The following is a 21,233-nucleotide window of genomic DNA, read 5'->3' on the forward strand; positions in this document are numbered from 1 at the left end:
CATAATTTATCATCTACCTCAATATTGCATTTTTTAAGTTATCCTCGGCTGGTTTTTAAAGGCTTCCCACTAGCCTTCACCACATTGTATGCTTTGCCTTTTGCTTTTATGCTGTGCCTGACTTCCCTTGGCAGCCACAGTTACCTTGTCTTCTCCTTCGCCCTAGCCCCACATCCCTCCCATTTATCTCTTAACCCCCCGAGGTTCCCAGCCTCATTCCTGATAAAGGGCTCTGGCCCAAAATGTTGATTTTGCTGCTCCTCAGATGCTGCCGGACCTGCTGTGCTTTTCCAGCAACACACACTCAACTCTGATTGCCAGCATCTAGAGACCTCACTGTTTCCTTGTCTTCTCCTTAGAACGTTTATTCTTCCTTGGGATGAATTTTTGCTATACCTCCTGAATTACCCAGGAACTCCTGCCATTGCTGTTTCACCATCTTCCCTGCTTCGCTCCCCTTCAAATCAACTTTGGTTTAAGAAGGGTGGTAAGGACAAGCCAGTGAGCCTGATGTCAGTGGTGGGCAAGTTGTCAGAGGGAACCCTGAGGAATAGGACGTACTTGTATGTGGAAAGGTAAGGACTGATTAGGGATAGTCAACATGGCTTTGTGCGTGGGAAATCACATCTCACAAACCTGATTGAGTTTTTTGAAGTAACGAAGAGGATTGATGATGGCAGAGCGGTGGATGTGATCTATGTGGACTTCAGTAAGGCCTTTGACAAGGTTCCCCATAGGAGACTGGTTTGCAAGGTTATATCTCATGGAATACAGGGAGAGCTAGCCATTTGGATACAGAACTGGCTCAAAGGTAGAAGACAGAAGGTGGTGGTGGTGGAGGGCTGTTTTTCAGACTGGAGGCCTGTGACCAGTAGAGTTCCATAAGGATCAGTGCTGGGTCCACTGCTTTTTGTCATTTATATAGATGAATTGAATGTGAGTTTAAGAGGTATAGTTAGTAAGTTTGGAGATGACACCAAAATTGGAGATGTAGTGGACAGCGAAGAAGGTTACCTCAGATTACAACAGGATTTTGATCAGATGGGCCAATGGGTTGAGAAGTGGCAGATGGAGTTTAGATAAATGCAAGGAGCTGCATTCTGGGAGAGCAAATTCTTAGCAGGACTTATACACTTAAATGGTAAGATCCTGGGAATGTTGCTGAACAAAGAGACCTTGGAGTGCAGGTTCATAGCTCCTTGAAAGGAAAGTCGCAGATAGATATGATAGTGAAGAAGGCATTTGATATGCTTTCCTTTATTGGTCAGAATATTAAGTAGAGGAATTGGGAGGTCATGTTGCAGCTGCACAGGACATTGATTAGGCCACTTTTGGAATACTGCGTGCAATTCTGGTCTCCTTCCTATCGGAAGGATGTTGTGAAACTTGAAAGTGATCAGAAAAGATTTACAAGGATGCTGCCAGGATTGGAGGATTTGAGTTATAGGGAGAGGTTGAATAGGCTGGGGCTGTTTTCCCTGGAGCATCAGGGCTAGGGGTGATCTTATCAGGGTTTACAAAATCATGAGGGGCATGGGTAGGATAAATAGACAAAGTCTCTTTCCTGGGGTGGGGAAGTCCAAAACTAGAGGGCCTGGGTTTAGGGTGAGAGGGGAAAGATATAAAAGAGACTTAAGGTGCAAGATTTTCATGCAGAGGGTGTTACGTGTATGGAATGTGCTGCCAGAGGAAGTGGTGGCGGCTGGTACGATTGCAACGTTTAAAGGGCATCCGGATGGATATGAACAGGAAGAGTTTGGAGGGATATAGACATGGGGTGGCAGGTGGGACTAGATTGGGTTGGGATATCTGGTCGGCGTGGACGGGTTGGACCGAAGGGTCTGTTTCTGTGCTGTACATCTCCATGACTCTATGACCAGCTCCTCCTTAATGTCTTTGTAGCTACCTTTACTGAATTGTAATACTGTTACATCTGATTTCATCTAATCCCTCTCATCTGCAGTGTGAATTTTATTGTATTATGGTCACCACCTCCTAGGGGTTCCTTCACCTTAAACTCCCTAATAAATTGCCTTTCTTACATAGCTTTTCCAGTTCCTGAATTATTTTCTTTCCAACATCCTGACTTCTGCTAGAAAGTATGTATACAACTGCCATCAGAGCCCTTTTGCCTTTGCAGCTCTGCAACTCAGATTTTATATCACTACTTGCTATTGAATTATTTTCATTTCTTACTGACAAGGTATCCCACCCCCTCTGCCCATTTGCCTGCCCTTTCAATAGGACACATATCCTTGGATATTTAGTTCCCAGCCTTGATCCTCTTACAGCCAAGTCTCTGTGACACCCACAACACCGTACCTGCCAATTTCAATCTGCGCTGCAAGCTCATTTACTTTATTTCATATACGGTGTGCATGAAAGTGTCCAACACCCTTAGTGCTGTGTTGATTGCTCCCCTGTTCATAGTTGTCCCCTTATCTGCTGTGTGTGAAGTTAGCTACCTGAGTTTCTTTATGTTCTGTTTTATTCTTTGTTCTGTAAACTTGAATAACCCTCTGCTGAGCCTTACCCTCCTTTAAACTTTTTCCATAACTTTCCGTGCACCCCTATCAAACTAAATTTTCATCTGACTTGTCCAGCAATAACATCAGCCAGGATCTACTGAATGGAACAAGCTTAAAAGTAGAAATAGTCTCCACCTTTTCTAATGTTCTCAAATATCAGACTCACAACGTGTAAACATGACAGCCTTGGTGTTGCGGAAGTAGAGAAACAGCAGGTCTGAAAATACAAGCCACTAACCAGATCACATTCTTGCAGCATACTGATTTGATTTCTTACCAGTTGATGCAGCCAGGACATCTTTGCACAGCTTCAGCCAGTGTGAAAGTTTTTGAACTGCCAATGATGAAAGCATGTGACCCAAAGTGTCATGAATGTCAGCGCACAGCTTGCGGTCAGTCTCACGATCCAGCATTCCAAACAACACTCCTTCAAGGCCAGTCTCTGTGATATTCACATCTGATGTGGAAATTGTGCAGATTTTAATCGCTTCACTGCCACAAATACTGAAATTCCAGTCAAACCTGTTTCTCAGAATACTTCAGATGTCTTAGTTAGAAACTGGTGATAGACACCAGTGCAGGAATATCTTATGCATCTCAAAAACATTTCAGGCAATAAAAATAGGTTATGATATAGTCGCACATAGAATTTTAATAGGGGCATTCAAAATTACAGAAGGGTTTTAATCAGAGTAGCGTGGGAGAAACTGTTTCCAGCAGCAGTCACCAGTGAACAAAGATGTAAGAAAGCTGGTAAAAGAACCAGGGGTGAGACTTAGAGATTTTTGTTTTTGCAAAGAATGCTGCTACTTCTGGGAGAACGGGGAATACAGGGAGAACTAGCCATTTGGATACAGAACTGGCTCAAAGGTAGAAGACAGAGGGTGGTGGTGGAGGGTTGTTTTTCAGACTGGAGGCCTGTGACCAGTGGAGTGCCACAAGGATCGGTGCTGGGTCCTCTACTTTCCAGCATTTATATAAATGATTTGGATGTGAGCATAAGAGACATAGTTAAGTAAGTTTGCAGATGACACCAAAATTGGAGGTGTGGTGGTGAGCGAAAATTACCTCAGATTACAACGGGATCTGGGCCAGATGGGCCAATGGACTGAGAAGTGGCAGATGGAGTTTAATTTAGATAAATGCGAGATGCCGCATTTTGGGAAAACAAATCTTAGCAGGACTTATACACTTAATGGTAAGGTCCTAGGGAGTGTTGCTGAACAAAGAGACCTTGGAATGCAGGTTCTTAGCTCCTTGAAAGTAGAGTCACAGGTAGATAGGACAGTGAAGGCGGCATTTGGTATGATTTCCTTATGGGCCAGAGTATTGAGTACAGGAGTTGAGAGGTCATGCTGCAGCTGTACAGGACATTGGTTAGGCCACTGTTGGAATATTGCATGCAATTCTGGTCTCCTTCCTATCAGAAGGATGTTGTGAAACCTGAAAGGGTTCAGAAAAGATTTACAAGGATGTTGCCAGGGTTGGAGGATTTGAGCTATAGGGAGTGGTTGAATAGGCTAGGGATGTTTTCTCTGGAGCGTTGGAGGCTGACGGGTGACCATATAGAGGTTTATAAAGTCATGAGGGGCATGGATAGGGTAAATAGACAAAGTCTTTTCCCTGGGGTGGGGCAGTCCAGATCTAGAGGACATAGGTTTAGGGGAGACAAGAAAGATATAAAAGAGACCTAAGGGGCAACCTTTTCACACAGAGGGTGGTATGTGTATGGAATGAGCTGCCAGAGGAAGTGGTGGAGGCTGGTACAATTGCAACTTTTAAAAGGCATCTGGATGGGTATACGAATAGGAAGGGTTTGGAGGGATATGGGCCGAGTGCTGGCAGGTGGGACTAAATTGGGTTGGTACATCTGGTCAGCATGGACGGGTTGGACTGAAGGGTCTATTTCCATGCTGTACATCTCAATGACGCTTTGATACTAACTGAATGTACTGTTTAACAGGATATTGAAAACCAACTATCAAAGGGATGAGAATAAATATTTGAAAAGGAAAAGCTTGCATAAAGGAGCAGGGGAATGGGATTAATCAGATAACTCTTTCAAAGAGCCAGCACAGGCAAAAAGGACAAATGGCTTCCTTCAGTATGGCAGCATTGCAAGAGATGGAAAATGCACCAGGGCTTTTCATCTCCTATTTCAATATCACTTACTAACCACCTTCAACAAAGCTTTTTCAAGGCATCTATGTTTTGTTGGAGGCAGATGGGTGGGGGCAGGGGATGGTAGTGGTGGAGGAACCCTGATTGGAAAGAGGAATGTATAATTTTAGGATTCACAGACTGGTACAATGGAAGCAGAATCACTGGAGCACAGACGTTTCCTTTTTGTGCAAATGATGTGGAATGTGAAAAGAGTCAGTTGGTCTGAAGAACAGAGCAAAATAAAGGGCACAATTCTGAAGGGGTACAGAAGCAGAGAACTGGGTAGACAAGTGCACAAAGTACTGAAGTTTGTTGGTTGAGAGCATGATTAGAAAGCAAACAGTATCCTAAGTTTTATTAATAGGAACAGAGTGCACAAAAGCAAGGCAGGCATGTTAAATTTTTATAACACTTTGGGCTCAACAGACAGCTGCATTTTAGGAAAGATGTGAAGGCATTGGAGAAAGTGCAGAAAAGATTCATGAGAATAGTTTCAGAGATCAGGAATGTTGGTTATGAAGATAAATTGGAGAAGTCTGGATTGTTTTCCATGGAGAAAATACAGCTCAGAGGAGATTTGATTGAGGTATTCAAAATCATAAGGGCAGAGACCTGGTAGATATGGTGAAATTGTTTCCACTCATGAAAGGATCAGAAATAAGAGGGCAAAGATTTTAAGTAGTAGTACAAATAGGAGAAGCAACATGAGGAATAACTCTGACATGCAGCAAGTCATTAAAGACTGTAATGTGCTGCATGATAGTGTGGTGGAGGCAGATTCAATAGAAACTTTCGAATGAAATTGGACAAGTCTGAAAAGGCTCAACATGCAACATTATGAGAAGGGAACTGCTCATTTGGAAAGCCTATGTCAGCCCAAAGGGCCTACATATGTCTTTGAGTTGATACAATTCTATTATTGTGAAATAGATTCTAGACTGTTTGCTGTAGTGGACTGTTTAAATAGACTATTTGTTGAGTAAATAGTTTATTCAATATGACTGTGCCATAGGTTCTGACTACCTTCAATTTACTAGTTAAAAGAGATGTCAATAGACTCTGGTAGAATACAAAAGGCAAACTGTGTAGATGATGAATATCTAAAAGAGAAACAAAAAATTCAGGTAGTATTCAGGAGCATTTGTGGAGACAGAAAGAGAGTTCATGTTCCACGTCACCGATCGTGCATCAGAACCAGATAATCACAAACATGAAATGTTAACTCAGGCTGATGAGATCTTCAGGTGTGACTGATGGACAAATGAATCAATCATGTCAATTCTTATGATTTGGTATGTTACTATCTGCTGTCTTTTAATTTTATTTGAACAGAGGCCAGTAAACAGCACACAAGCACAAGTCTAATGCTCTCAGCAATAGCGATTGTCAAATTAAGTCTCCACACTGAGCCAAGTACAGAGCTGAGTCCACCCAGATTCTATAATTAATTACTCACCAATGCCACTGCTTTCTTTGTTTCCAGCACTCCGAGTGAGAGTCATTGCATAGGCACATACCTCAGCTGCCTCTCTTTGAGCGAGCTGACGGAGACAGGCGACTGCTGCTCTGCGCAATAGCAGGTGAGAGCTGCAAAGGTGAACCTGCAGTAGGTAAAGTATCTGATGTTAGCTGTTAAATTCTGACTTTGCTACGAACTCATTGAGGCTGAAGGGACTGTGAGCACTCATAATAATTGCTATAAATGTAGACTTGCGCTCTGAGCATTCAATCGTCTATTTTAAATAACATATCATTTGTTGTTGCATAACATTTATAGCATAGAAATAAGCCTTTCAGCCCAACTGGTTTGCGTCGGTATTCTTCTACAGACAAGCCCCCTCCCACTCTGCTTCATCTCACTTTATAAGCATATATCTATCTTTCTTTCTTTTTCCCTAATTTGTTTAACTAGCTTCCCCTTAAATGTTATTCATGACAATTACTTCACATGGTACGAGGTTCCATATTCTCACCATTCTGTGTCAGTAGGCTTCTCTTCAATTCCTTGTTGTGACTACCCTGGATTTACTGTATATTTATTGCACCATAATTAAAAACATTTTCTCTATGTTTACCCGATCAAACCCTTTCTAGCTGCCCAGAGTATGTATTTAATCTATTCACCACAAATACTCCATGCAATTACTGTTGCACAAAGTCAGAGACAATGAAGTCACTGTCATGTCCATCATTGCACCTGACACAAAGGGATGCTGTTTACAAGAATTCTGTCTGAGAGACAGGACATTGCTGAGAGTCAGCTGCTTCCACCACCAATAATTTCCTGTGTTGCTGTCACTGGTTAACAGCTGGAGCCAAAAACTGAAGCAGTTAAGTCCTGCATCACAGGACAGCAAAAACCACAAAACTTTTACCACCATTAAAAATAAAACAAAACCACTTCAGAAAGTCATGATAATAGCTGGGTTATTGTGATAAACTACTACGTGGATACCTCAGTTGCATTCAATCTTGTCAGTCATCCCAAGCCCAAAGACAGCCTGAAGTTAACAGTCAGGATGTTTTGCGAGAAAGCTATTCCAAGCTGAATAACAATGTCAAGTAAAAATAAAAGGCTGGCATTGAGATAACACCTTTCGTTATCTCAGGAAACTCCAAACTGCTTCGCAGTCAATGAAGTGATTTTAAAGTTTGGTCACACTCAAAGTGGAAAAATGACAGCAACAAAACGCATGGATTCTGACTACTAACCATTATTTTAGTGATGTTGGTTAGGGACAAAGATCAGTCAGATCACAAGGAAGAAATCCCCCTCTGATTCTTCCACAAAAACTCTAACGCTGACCCAAAAGGACAGATGGAGCTTTGGCTTAATGTCAGATCTGAAAGATAACACTTCAACATTCTGTCCATACTGCAGCTGAACTAGCAGCAAAGACTGTGCACTCAGGTGCTTGGAGTAGAATTAGAATGCAGCACTTTCTGACTCAGGTGAGTGTCAGCTACTGAGTTTCGCTGCATCAAACTCCACTGATATTGATCAATTCCACTTACACAGAGACTGGGCACCAAACTGGACAGATTGACATGACGTGGTGCAAACATATGAAGTTGCTGCAAGCAGGATATTGCTGCTGCCTGGGCAAGGGAATCAGAATGGTCTTGCATGATAGCGCAACCCACAAGGCAGGAAGAACGTATTGTTGATGTGGAGGCTCCATTACCTAGAAAGAATCAAAAACTAATGAACAACATAAGCAGAAATTCCAATAGCAAATCTGTATCGCTTCCACATTATACAAACAGTTCTGTAAAGCAAAAGGGTTCACTTTTGCTAAAGGTGGATTATTATTCCATTAGGGAGCAGATAAGAGTCGAGACATGATGGAAAAAAATTTGGATCCTGTCACATCTGCAGTATTTTCCAAAGTAACTTACACCCAATGAAAAATTCTAACAGCAGTCACTGTTAAAAAGTGGACTATTTCACATAGTGGTGCAAAGAAAAAACAAATCACATTGATGACCAGGCAATCTGATTTAGTGATATCAATTAAGGGGAGCCAAGACCCCAGAAGAATTCCCTGCACTACTTAATTTAGTGTCACAGAATCTTTGGCACCTATCTGGAAAGGGCAGACAGTGCCTCAGTCTAACCACTCATCCAAAAGACAGCACTTCTGACAATGCAACAATCCCTCAATGATGCACTGAGACTGTCAGCCAAGAGATTGCATTCAAGTTTCTCAAATGTTTCCCACAACACTGACTCAGAAGAGAGTCCACTGCACAAATAATTGTTCTTTTAGCACAATTGACAAGGTGAACAGCAACTATTTACAAAGTTTTTTTTTCTACAACTTGGATGGTTGACTGTAAAAATACCACATAATCAACATTCAGAGCATTTCACACTCCTAGCAAACGTTAGTTGAAAGATGTTGATCTAGTCATATCCATCAATTAATTCCCCTAGCTGTTCACATCTCACCACTTCCCATCACCCTACCTTGCAGTTCTGGTCCAACAGTTGTGATTAGTGCACCCAAACAACGACCCAAACACTGGTGCACTTCAGTGTGCGATGGTGGTACAGTCAGCAGCAATGTTAGAACGAGTGACAGTGTGGGCTCCACATATCCACGATACATGGGACCACTGGAGTCCACAATCAGAGCCAGAGAGTGAAGAGCCCACGTCTGCAAGATATAAAGACAGTCAAACCCATCACCATTACTGAAGTAAGTAGAATCAACATATTACGAGTTCAGATCCTGAATGGATTTACCTGCACTTCATGGGATGTACCATCCTGTGCAAGTGCCAAAAGGATGCTGACACTCGTCTTCAGATGCTGACCAGACCCTATTCCACCAACATATCGATGAAGGCAACCAAGTGCAAGTGAGTGCCCCGTCCTGGACACCACATCACGAGCAGATTTTAGTCTACCAAAACAAAAATTAACAAGGAAATCCACTTTGATAAACCCAATACTTATATTGAGCAGAATCTATGAATTGTCTAGTTCTTAAACGTAGCTGATATTTTCAGAGCAAAGGTGTATAGTCCACCAATGTCTATGCCCCTGTATTAACAATGATGGAAAGCTCCTTTTAACTCAATGGGGATACTGGACTTAGGATTTAAACAGCGGGTGTCATTATTGCATTGACTAAAACAATGGTTGAAACTCAGCCTTTTTTAAAAAAATAGAACATAGGAATAGGAAGTGTATTTAGTGACATTTTACTATGTTCAATGTACTTTTTAATGCAGTTCTGGATGAAAATGTTCCTGTAAATTTTGTTCAATCTCCCCCAATAATGGGCCATTGTGGTGTAGTGATAGTGTCCCTACGTCTGAGCCTCGAAGCCATGGTTCAAGTTCCATCTGTTCCAGAAATGTGTAATGGCATTGCTGAACAGGTTGACCAGAAATAGCTCTCCCAGTGATAGCCCAAATAAATAATCCCATTCAGGAAACCTTTGCAGTGAGAAACGTAACAATTCCTATTTGGAACAAAGTGATGTAAGAAAGGGAGGAAATGGGAGTACGAATTGGTAGAATACTGTTGTGACGTGTGGGGAAATCAAAAAACTACGGACATGAATCAAAGTTAGTGACAGGTACTCTCTCAAATCTGGGTAAAAACAAGGACTGCAGACGCTGGAAACCAGAGTCTAGATTAGAGTGGTGCTGGAAAAGCACAGCAGTTCAGGGAGCATCTGAGGAGCAGGAAAATAGACGTTTCAGGCAAAAGCCCTTCATCAGGAATAGAGGCAGCGTGCCTGCAGGGTGGAGAGATAAATGAGAGGAGGTGGGGGTGGGGATGGGGAGAAAGTAGCATTGAGTACAATGGGTGAATGGGGGTGGGGATGAAGGTGATAGGTCAGAGAGGAGGGTGGAGTGGGTAGGATCTCTCTCTCTCTCTCAAATCTGGCTACCCAAAAACTGGCATTGTTCAAAAACGGGACCTTTTTGTATTTTTTCTCAAATTAAATAGTTTGCACTGATGTGGGTAAGGGAACAGCCAAGAGTTATGAAATCCAATGAGCGAGATGTGTATCAGCAGTGACTTGGCCATAAACCTAAAATGGTTTGCGATTATCTCTGTTATGTTTTCTGACGCAGATTCACTCAATTAGCACACACTGATTTGAATTGTGTCACCCAGCCTGAAAAGAAATGTTCCAAAGTCCGGCATTTCCTCCAAGAGTAGGTGACCTACTTCCAAGAGTAGTTGACCTATTTTTCTAATCAACCCGTTCTGAGATGTTATTGCACTCCACTGGAGTAGGTGGGACTTGAACCTGCGATTCCCAGTTCACAGTTAAGGAAACATATGACTGTATTACAAGAGCCCTCAGTGAATAGTTGAGCCAAATAACAAAAGATTCTTTAAGATGAAGGTAGTTAAGCACCTGAGAGAAACAATTGGAAGATATGTTGGTCGTTGTGATGAAGAGGGGTAGATGGAGGTTCCTGTCAGGAACATAAGAATTAACATGGAATAGGTGACCCAAATGCCCTACTTCTGTGTTGCCGATTTTATATTCAAAGTAATTTAACACAAAACAGTGACAATGCACAATAAAAAAAGGATTTGTTGACAAGAACTGAGGGGTGAGCAGGTCGACTAGTAAAAGAGACAAGACACCGATAACGACAATAACTGAAGCTTCAAAGTTATTTGAAATCATACTTGTCAAAACTGTGCTGTGCCATCCTGGCTATGAAAGTGGCCTCTCCTACCACCTGTGCCATCCTCCCCAGAGCCTCACCAGCAGCACATCGCAAAATTGGATTGGGGTTATCAAGAGCACCCATGACCAGTGCCAGTGCAGACTTCCGTACCTCGTCAGGTCCCAGAGTACTCTTGTTCTCTGCTAGACCCTAGAAAGGAGAATGACACTTTTAGTAACAGTGCTCTCTGCTGCTTCACTCTCATAGGTGACAATGTAGGAACTGTACAAGACAGAAAAAGATTAGTTCAACAGGTCACTTGGTGATCACCATTCTAATGAAAGCCTAGTGCTTTGTATAAACTGCCACATGAGGAAAGTGTCAAAATATCATAGTGCACACATGACACCAAACTCCAGGTGTAGGCTTGTGTTAGGAATCAGTCAAGTGGCAGCTATGGCTTGGAAAGTAGCACTCACACTTGTCTGGGAAAGTTATGGGTTTAAACACCACTTCAAAAACATGAGCATATAAAACTAGGCTCACTCTCCCAGTGCAGAACTGAGGGAGTGCTGTAACGTTGGAAGTGTCAACTTTTGGTTGAGATGATGGATCAAGGTCTTGTTGCCCTTTTGGAGTTTCTTTGGAGCTCATTGAAAGATCCCTACCTTGAGTGCACTAAGAACAGCAGTGAAGATATTGATCTGTACAGCCTGCTGACGAACCCCTTTCGCCTGCTTGATGCATTCAGCAAAATGATCCAACATCTGGAGCCTGTGAAAACAAACCAGCTTAACACAAATAGCACTTTAATGACTTGTGTGTTGAAGTTCAGATTACATTCTCTAATGTTAGATGAATTTAAAACACAATCAACAAATTAACAACTCTTATAGTGAAAGTTTATATATGGCGGTTTGATTGATCCAAAAGGATAGGACTAGCAGCAGCCTGGCAAGAACATACAGCACCTACAATTGTTACGAGCACAAATTCATGATAGACAATCAGTAAATTTCCAATCTCCATTTTCGGCATACATCCTCACTTAGTGATCAGATGTACTGTGGCACTGAGTGGGATGGCGAACCTTTCTCAATCATCTGGAGACTGGATATGGAAATGAAGAGGATTAATAAAAAGTGCAAAACAAAACCATCCAAATTCGTACTTCCTGTACTCACTGTCTTTTCCTCACCCATTATTTCTCTGCTCCTGCTTTTCTTGCCTCTCCACACAATTAGAAAGCAGCACAGAATTCGTCACTGGACTTTTGAAGCTGGATATCAGTGTGATCTAAAGACAGAGTGCTTCAGGAACCAAGTGCCAAGTCAGTAATCCGGTACAAGTGGGATCTCTCTGCTAAGTGTTATCCAAGTTGCAATTTTAATTGAGAGTTTTACCTAGTACTTCTTAACTGCAAACAACCCTGAAAATGAGTTAAGATACCTAATTAATAGGAACTGCCTGGCAGTACTAGTTAACTGTCAATCAACTGTTAATCAAATGAATAAAGTTAGACAGACATAAGGTTGATGTGCCAATGAATGCAGCATGTAGGAGTTTATGGAATGCATCACAATCCTGTTCACCCACATCTTGTCTGCAGCATAAGCAATTTTGGCCCAAGGTTGTTGGCTCGGGTTTGAGCTCTGACATTGAAAGGTATCAGAGGTACAGAATTACACTTGGACACTTAGTTCCAGGAGGCAAAGACACTTGTTAGGTTAAATAGAACTTTGGAGCTGGCCAATGGTTATGTATAGGAAGGTGTAACTGTGGGTCAAGCAGGTACAGGGGTGTAGCGATGGAGAAGACTTAACCCCTGACTTTGACCATTCTCTGAATACTCAACACTTGGATACAAAGATAATACAAGCTCCATCCTAATCAAAGTGATTCATGCTCTATTCCCAAAATATCAGCAAACTGCAAAAATTGGAATAATGGCAATTGCATTAATTAACAGAACTCTTCACGAAAGTATCTGCCTTGAATTTGTGATCTCCTGCCTCTTTCCAAATCAAAGTTCCAGGGAACTGACAACCAAAGATAATTATTTCTTAGAACAGAGTAAAAACCGTGGTCTGAGACAGGACACAACAGGTTAATCATTGATCAGAGTAAGCACAATGATTTGCTGTTCAAGGAAGTTTTTAAATTGCTATATTTCCTCCTTGCTCTGATTGGAGGAATGAATATTGCTGTATATATGTTGCTGCAATAATAATTATTCATTAGGGTTACTTTGTCTGGTTTCCAGGAGTACACCCTAAAGGCCATTTTAATTGCCAGATAACTGGTGCAAAACAGTAAGGAGGATATGCTTGTTTCTCATGACTGAAGGGAAGGTTGAAGCTTTTCCCAATGGAGGCCCAACAGTGACCATCCACTCAGCTTCCCTTCCACCTTAATGAGCTCATTTCCACTCTCAACTTCTCCTTTAACTCCACCCTCATCCTCCAAATAAAATGACCTTCCATAGGTTCGCGCACGGGCCTGCCTTTTGTGGGATAAAGAAATATTTCTTACTCCATTCCTCCATTTTTCTGGTGTTATTTCCTGCTCTTGCTCTGAACTGAAAAAAAATTCATCATACTTTCAATTTCCACCTTTCTCTCACCTTCACAGGATCTATCTTTGATCTTCCACTTCCTCACCTTCTCTATTCTCACTTCTGCAAATAGATTGTGAGTATTTACATTAAGCCTACCAATTGCCCCAGCTATCCTGACTACAGTTTCTCATGCCCTGCTTCCTGTAAGGATTTCATTCTGTTCTCTCAAGTCACATCTGTTCTGTTGAAGCAACCTTCTACACACCAGCATTTCTCGGGCACTCCTTTTCCTTATTGAAGAACTCCTCCCATTATGGTTATAGGGTCTTCCACTGTTTTTGTCCCAATTTCCACATTTTGCTATCACCCTTTCTCCTCTTTCCTAGAACCATTATAAGGATTGCTATGTCCTCAACTGCCTTCCCACCAGCCTCCATATTCAACAGGTATTGCTATTTCCATCATCACCTGATGTCACCACCAAATACCTCACCTCCCCTTACAGCATTCTGAAGGGAATTGTTCCTTCTATGAAATCCTTGCTCAACTCTGCCAATTCCAACACCCGCCTGCTATCCCACGGCAAGTGCAGGTGATGTAACACCCTCTCTTAGTCTCACTACTCAAGTCCCTAATTTTCCAGATGAAGTGTACGTACTTCTTCCGGTGTGTACACTAAGGTTACTGCTCTCAATCTAGTCTGTTCTACATCAGGGAACTCAAACTCTCAATTTCAATGGCTGTCTAATGAAACACCTCCCACCATGCAAATGCGACTCCCAGCTTCTAGTTACCTGTCAGATTAATTGTCCACCTTTCTCTCACTTTGACTTCTTGGTTCTTGGCTTCTAGTGATCCAATGAAGCTCAATACAAGCTCCAGAAGCAAACCTTATCTTTCAGTTAGACACTTTACAGCCTTCTAGAGCTAACAATTTCAGCCTATAGCCTTTGACCCCCATTTTAACATGTTTTCTTCACTGGTTGTACCTTACTGTTGTCTTACAATGGCAAATGATCATCATTGTGTGCGATATCCATTTGTTTCTTTACCACGCTTGTTATCATCCCTTTTGTCCTTGCACCATGAGACCCTTGTCATTTAATCTCTCATGCTTACCCTCTCTTTTGTTCTTTTATCCCCCGATCTTCACTTGCTTAAAACCTTTTCTAACTTTTCTCAATGCTGATGAAACATCACTGACCTGACACATTAAAGCTGATTCTCTCTCAGCTAATGCTACTGATCTGGGAGCACTTCTAGCACTGTTTTACTCATCTTTCCAATTTTCTTAAACCCAACAGCTTTAAAATTAACATATACAAATGCCAGAAATAATCTACATGTGCACAGATAACACCCTTCATAACACAGTCACCACTCAGAGCAGGCTTGTACACAGTAGTTAATGTGCTTTTCTCAACATATAGGATAGATCCTCCAACCACCACATGATCTAGGAATGGAACGTAAGCCAGAGACACCCTCGAGTTTCAGACTATAAACAGATGATTGTGCTTTGTACATTTTGAAATTTGGGTTTCCTTCCATATCTTTCTCTTGTGCACTAATAAACTACGCCCGGCACCTCCTCCAAGACTTCCGTTTCCCTGGCCCCCAACGCCTCATCTTCACCATGGATATCCAAGCCCTCTACACCTCCACCCGCCATGACCAGGACCTCCAAGCCCTCTGTTTTTTCCTCTCCCGACGTCCCCAACAGTATCCTTCCACCGACACACTCATTCGTTTGGCCGAACTGGTCCTCACCCTTAATTTCTCCTTTGAATCCTCCCACTTCCTCCAGACCAAAGGGGTAGCCATGGGCACCCGTATGGGCCCCAGCTATGCCTGTCTCTTTGTTGGCTTCCGTAATTATACCGGCACTACTCCCCACCTCTTCCTCCACTACACTGATGACTGCATTGGCGCCACCTCGTGCTCCCGCGAGGAGGTTGAGCAATTCATCAACTTCACCAACACATTCCACCCTGACCTTAAATTTACCTGGACCATCTCTGACACCTCCCTCCCCTTCCTGGACCTCTCCATCTCTATTAATGACGACCGACTTGACACTGACATTTTTTACAAACCCACCGACTCCCACAGCTACCTGGATTACACCTCTTCCCACCCTACCTCTTGCAAAAATGCCATCCGTATTCCCAATTCCTCCGCCTCATCTGCTCCCAGGAGGACCAGTTCCACTACAGAACACACCAGATGTCCTCCTTCTTTAGAGACCGCAATTTCACTTCCCACGTGGCTTAAGATGCCCTCCAACGCATCTCGTCCACATCCCGCACCTCCGCCCTCAGACCCAACCCCTCCAATCGTAACAAGGACAGAACGCCCCTGGTGCTCACCTTCCACCCTACCAACCTTCGCATAAACCAAATCATCCGCCAACATTTCTGCCACCTCCAAACGGACCCCACCACCACGGATATATTTCCCTCCCCACCCCTTTCTGCCTTCCGCAAAGACCGTTCCCTCCGTGACTACCTGGTCAGGTCCACACACCCCCCACCTACAACCCACCCTCCCATCCTGCCACCCTCCCCTGCCACCGCAGGAACTGTAAAACCTGCGCCCACACCTCCTCCCCCACCTCCATCCAAGGCCCTAAAGGAGTCTTCCACATCCAAAGTTTTACCTGCACATCCACCAATATCATTTATTGTATCCGTTGCTCCCGATGCGGTCTCCTCTACATTGGAGAAACTGGACGCTTCCTAGCAGAGCGTTTTAGGGAACATCTCCGGGACACCCGCACCAATCAACCACACCACCCAGTGGCCCAACATTTCAACCCCCCCTCCCACTCTGCCGAGGACATGGAGGTCCTGGGCCTCCTTCACCGCTGGTCCCTCACCACCAGACGCCTGGAGGAAGAACGCCTCATCTTCCGCCTCGGAACACTTCAACCCTAGGGCATCAATGTGGACTTCAACAGCTTCCTCATTTCCCCTTCCCCCACCTCACCCTCATTCCAAACTTCCAGCTCGTCATGGGGACAGTGCTTTGTCTCAATTGCCTATCTTCTTTTCCACCTATCCACTCCACCCTCCTCCCTGACCTATCACCTTCATCCCCTCCCCCACTCACCCATTGTACTTTATGCTACTTTCTCCCCACCCCCACCCTCCTCTAGCTTATCTCTCCATGATTCAGGCTCTCTGCCTTTATTCCTGATGAAGGGCTTTTGCCCGAAATGTCGATTTTACTGCTCCTCGGATGCTGCCTGAACTGCTGTGCTCTTCCAGCACCACTAATCCAGAAACTAATAAACTAGATCAGCCCCAAGGCTTCACTCCTCAGAATGGTCACAACTCCCATAATGGACTGGAGTTGCTGTGAATGAATAGGAATAGAAAAAATGAACAGGCTTCTTTGTTATGATAGTAAGAAGGAACAAAAATTTTTCTGCTACACTGGTGAACAAGAATGATTGAACTGCCCAAATAGCTTTGCACTTAATATGGGATAAGCAGCATCTTTGTAGTTGATGCCTATGGGACGGAAAAATAGTTTCTATCAGTACCTCCACAGAACAGATTACCCATAACAAGTATGGACTGTTTCAATGGTGAAGACTGTATATCTAATAATAGAGGAAGAACCCCACAGACCTCTCTCTCTGAAGGAACTTAAAAGCCTGGGTGTCTTAGACATTTCTTCTTCTACTTCACTAGTACAAAGACCCATAGAGATCGAGGCTGATGTTCATTTGTAGGATACAATTGTCAAACATAAGAAATTGGTCGGAAGGAACAGAGCATCTAGTCCATCAAACTCAAGACAAATGCTCATCCCTATGCGATCCAATTGCTCCCAAACGTATCCAGTACATTAATATCTACTTTGATATATGTTCAAGTTGAGTCAAGCGCTCACCGATGCTTGAAAGAGACATGAGGAAAGACCACACCAAAGAGGGCAACTGAGGCATCAATGACCGATACACCGAGTGGAAGAGGTCCAGGCACTGCCTCACCTACAGGAATACGCAGGTAGATGGAGGATGGATCATGCTCCAAGGCTCCGCTTCCTGATGCGCTGTTTGGCTGAAGCTGCAAAGAAATTGTACTGAGTCTTAATGAAGCATGCTCTTCTTGCGGCTGTTACACCATCAACAAAAAAATACAATTCATATAAGTTGGGGAACACTGCATCAAAGTGGGTTGCATGCGTTAGGTTTGATTGCACAGCAGAACATTTAACAGAAAGACAACTTTTGTTCAACGTTTCTGGTCCACGTCTCATGTTTTCCCTGACTTGGGAGTCTAAAACTAGAGGTTACAGTTTCAGAATAAGAGGCAGCTATTTCAAACTGAGATGAGATGGAATTACTTCAGAGGGTTGTGAATAAGTATAGTGAGCGGTATGGGAATAGGGCAATAAAGTGTAACGAGATAAATCACCAGCTGAGATCTCATTCAATGACAAAGCAGACCTGAGGAACTGTATGGCATTTTCCTGCTTCTTCCATTTCTTATGTTGCAAAGAACCACAACCATTTAGAATAAATGCTCCAATTAACCTAAAGATATCTGCTCACTATTCCTTCGCCAAAAAGAGAAAAAAAATGCATTTACCCTTTCAGGACACCAAATTACCTTTCAAACAACAAAGGACTTTAAACATAGATATAATTGTTATGTAGAAGGTGATACAGCCATTTTGAGCACAGGAAGCTCCCACTGATTAAATTCAGATTAGAAGGATTAAATCTATGCTTAAAATGTAAATGTGAACACTCACATGTTGCCTTCTCCCTTTCTTCTGTGTAGAACTTTGCCTAATCTCCTCATCCTTATGTACCTTACGTTACGAATTCTCTGTTGTCTGTACATGCACATCGGGCTGTCGCTCAATACCAGTGCCATTACTTCTGGTCTCCATTTCTTCAAGCTCAGTCATTAATATTACTTCACTTCAACTCGCCTAGTCACACCAGCTTTTAATTTTATTCTCTTGGATACTTATTTCTTCCTTATCTATTTCATCCCATCACTTATCCATCAATCTTCCTATTCTCCTGTCATCTGGAGGTTGGAACCATCCTGTAAATAACTTTCAGCTTTGTGAAGCACTTGGTAAACTCATGTGACTGAAGCCACGTATAGGACCAGATCAGGTAAGGATGGCAGAAATCCTAAAGAACATTAGCAAACCTGTTGGGTTTTCAATGACGTCTTGATAATTTATTGTTATTCTCTCTAACATTAGCTTTTTAGGATGGAATTCAAATTGTCAAACTATGATGGGATAGCAGTTCACATTTTCTGGATTACTAATCCAATGATATATTGACAACACAAGCATACAGCAACACCTGGAAACATCTCGGCTTCAGGTGATAAGTGACAAGTAACATGTGTCACATAAGAGCCAAAACTGAAAAATGTGTTGCTGGAAAAGCGCAGCAGGTCAGGCAGCATCCAAGGAGCAGGAGAATCGATGTTTTGGGCATAAGCCCTTCTTCAGGCCCAAAACGTTGATTCTCCTGCTCCATGGATGCTGCCTGACCTGCTGCGCTTTTCCAGCAACATATTTTTCAGCTCTGATCTTCAGCATCTACAGTCCTCACTTTCTCCTCACATAAGAGTCAAGCAATGTCAGTATTTCCAACAAGAGGGAATCCAAACATCACCCTCTGAAATTCAATGCCATCACTAAATTTCCCTTTATCAACATCCTGGAAGTTACCATTGATCAGAACTAAACTACAGGAACAAAATAAACAGTGTGGTGATGAGAAATTCAGGGTCTTGGAATTCTGCAGCTAGTAACTCACTTTTCTCCCAAAGCACATCCATAACCTTCAAGGCACAAGTTAGTAGTATGATGGACTACTCTTCACTTGCCTAGCTGAGTATAACTCTAACAACTCTTAAGATGCTTAACATCATCAGGACAAAGCAATCCATTTGACTGGCACCTAATCAGATACCTATGACATCCATTCGGACATTGAGTAGCAGCAGTCAACACTGTCTACAGGCTGCACTGCAACAATATATCAAGACTGCTTAGACAGCACCTTCCAAATCCACGACTTTTACCACCTAGAAGGACAAGGGCAGCAGGTGCACCACCTACAAGCTTGTCTCTACATCACAAACCATCCTGACTTAGAAATATATTATTAGGTCAAAATTCTGTAACTTTCTGTCTAACAGTATTGTTGGATACATACATAAAGAGACTGCAGAAGTTCAAGGCAGCAGCTTATCATGAAGTTGCCTGAAAATCAAGTTTTGTTTTGTCAAGTACAATAAATGCTGGTATAACCAGTGATGCCCACTTTCTTTGAATGAACAAAAAAAAGACCCTGTCTCACAGATTCATTGTGATGAAGCAGCAAACTCCAGATGGTTGAAGAAAGTCATGTTCATTTCACAGCTCTCACTCAGATCAGGCACTTTGTGATCAGATTGCAAAGGGCAGCAGTGAGGTTTCAAGCAAATCAAATAAACAGGACATGGTATACAGAGCATCACAGAATGAGGGGCCATTCTTGGCTTTTCTGCAAAGTGTTAGAAAGTAATGCAATAAATATTACCACCAAAGGATGACTCATCATATTTAACTTTTCCAGTGATATTCCAATTAACTCCAACATAAGTTGTTCACTGGGGTTCAGACCATGGTAAAACCTTGGCTGTGTTGATATTTTCGGTATATTCAAATCAGATACCATAAGACCATAAGACATAGGAGCAGGAATTAGGCCATTCAGCCCATTGAGTCTGCTCCGCTATTCAATCATTGCTGATAAGTTTCTCAACCCCATTCTCCTGCCTTATGATGCTCTTGATGCTCAAGTACCCTTGATGCTCAAGTACCTATCTATCTCAGTCTTCAATATATTCAATGACCTGGTCTCCATGCTTTCTGCGGCATTGAATTCCATAGATTCACCGCTCTCCTTACCTGCGTTCTAAAAGGTCTTCCCTTTACTTTAAGGCTGTGCCCTTGGGCGCTAGTCTCTCCTACCAATGGAAACCTCTTCCCAACATCACTGTCCAGGCCATTCAGTAAGTTGTATGTTTCAATTAGATCCCCCTCCCATCTTTCTAAACTCCATCGAGTATAAACCCAGTGTCCTCAAACATTCCTCATTTGTTAAGCTTTTCATTCCTGGGACCATTCTCTTGACTCTCCTCTGAACATATATCCTTCCTGAGAAGGGCCCAAAACTGCCTACAATACTCCAAATATGGTCTGACCAGAGCCTTATAGAGCCTCAGACTGTATATGAAGTCTGTATTGTGCTGCAATGAGATGCTGAGATCTCTTATGATATGGGTAAATTGAAGCTATGTTTCTCCTCTACAGCATTGGATAGTCTTCACAGAGGGTTGTGAAAACCTATTGTCTGTGTGTCCACACTATTAGGATGGGGTTCAATTAAATATTTCCCAACTTGCAGATATAGACTTTATTCTTTTCTGGCAAGGATATTAAAGGATATAGAACCAAGATTATCTGATGGGATTAAAATACAGATCAGTCATAATCTAAATGAATGATGAATCAGGCTTAAAAGGTATGAATAGTCACTTCCTATTCTTAATTCTTTTCAACAACCCAATTTATTTCATATTATTTGACTCCTGGGAGGACGTGTTGCATCCTCCCACAAATAAAATATTTTTATTCAACTGTTTACCTCAGAACATATTCCTTTGAACTATTTGTCCATTCCATTGGTATTAATGAATAGCATTTCATGACTCTCAAAGTGTAGTAGCCTCATTATGAGGTTCTCAAGGTTTTTTTCTACCCTGCTGTTCAGAACCAGCACTTCAGACTCAATAAAACTGCCT

The 21,233-nt window shown here is 42.5% G+C and overlaps 1 protein-coding gene across 1 annotated transcript in view; it reads right to left on the minus strand.

Moving 5' to 3' along the window:
* The window catches only part of heatr5b (HEAT repeat containing 5B), a 128,376-nt gene that overhangs the window by 34,510 nt on the left and 72,633 nt on the right, over positions 1-21,233 (minus strand). Inside the window, exons 16-23 of the mRNA XM_072559147.1 lie at positions 17,296-17,471; positions 11,507-11,612; positions 10,858-11,048; positions 8,941-9,100; positions 8,662-8,851; positions 7,707-7,876; positions 6,148-6,292; positions 2,806-2,985 (exon numbers count right to left, since the gene is read on the minus strand). Coding sequence (XP_072415248.1) covers positions 2,806-2,985; positions 6,148-6,292; positions 7,707-7,876; positions 8,662-8,851; positions 8,941-9,100; positions 10,858-11,048; positions 11,507-11,612; positions 17,296-17,471 — 1,318 coding nt within the window. The remainder of the gene's footprint in view (positions 1-2,805; positions 2,986-6,147; positions 6,293-7,706; positions 7,877-8,661; positions 8,852-8,940; positions 9,101-10,857; positions 11,049-11,506; positions 11,613-17,295; positions 17,472-21,233) is intronic.

This window comes from Chiloscyllium punctatum, chromosome 3, assembly GCF_047496795.1.
Source record: "Chiloscyllium punctatum isolate Juve2018m chromosome 3, sChiPun1.3, whole genome shotgun sequence".
NCBI lineage: Eukaryota > Metazoa > Chordata > Chondrichthyes > Orectolobiformes > Hemiscylliidae > Chiloscyllium > Chiloscyllium punctatum.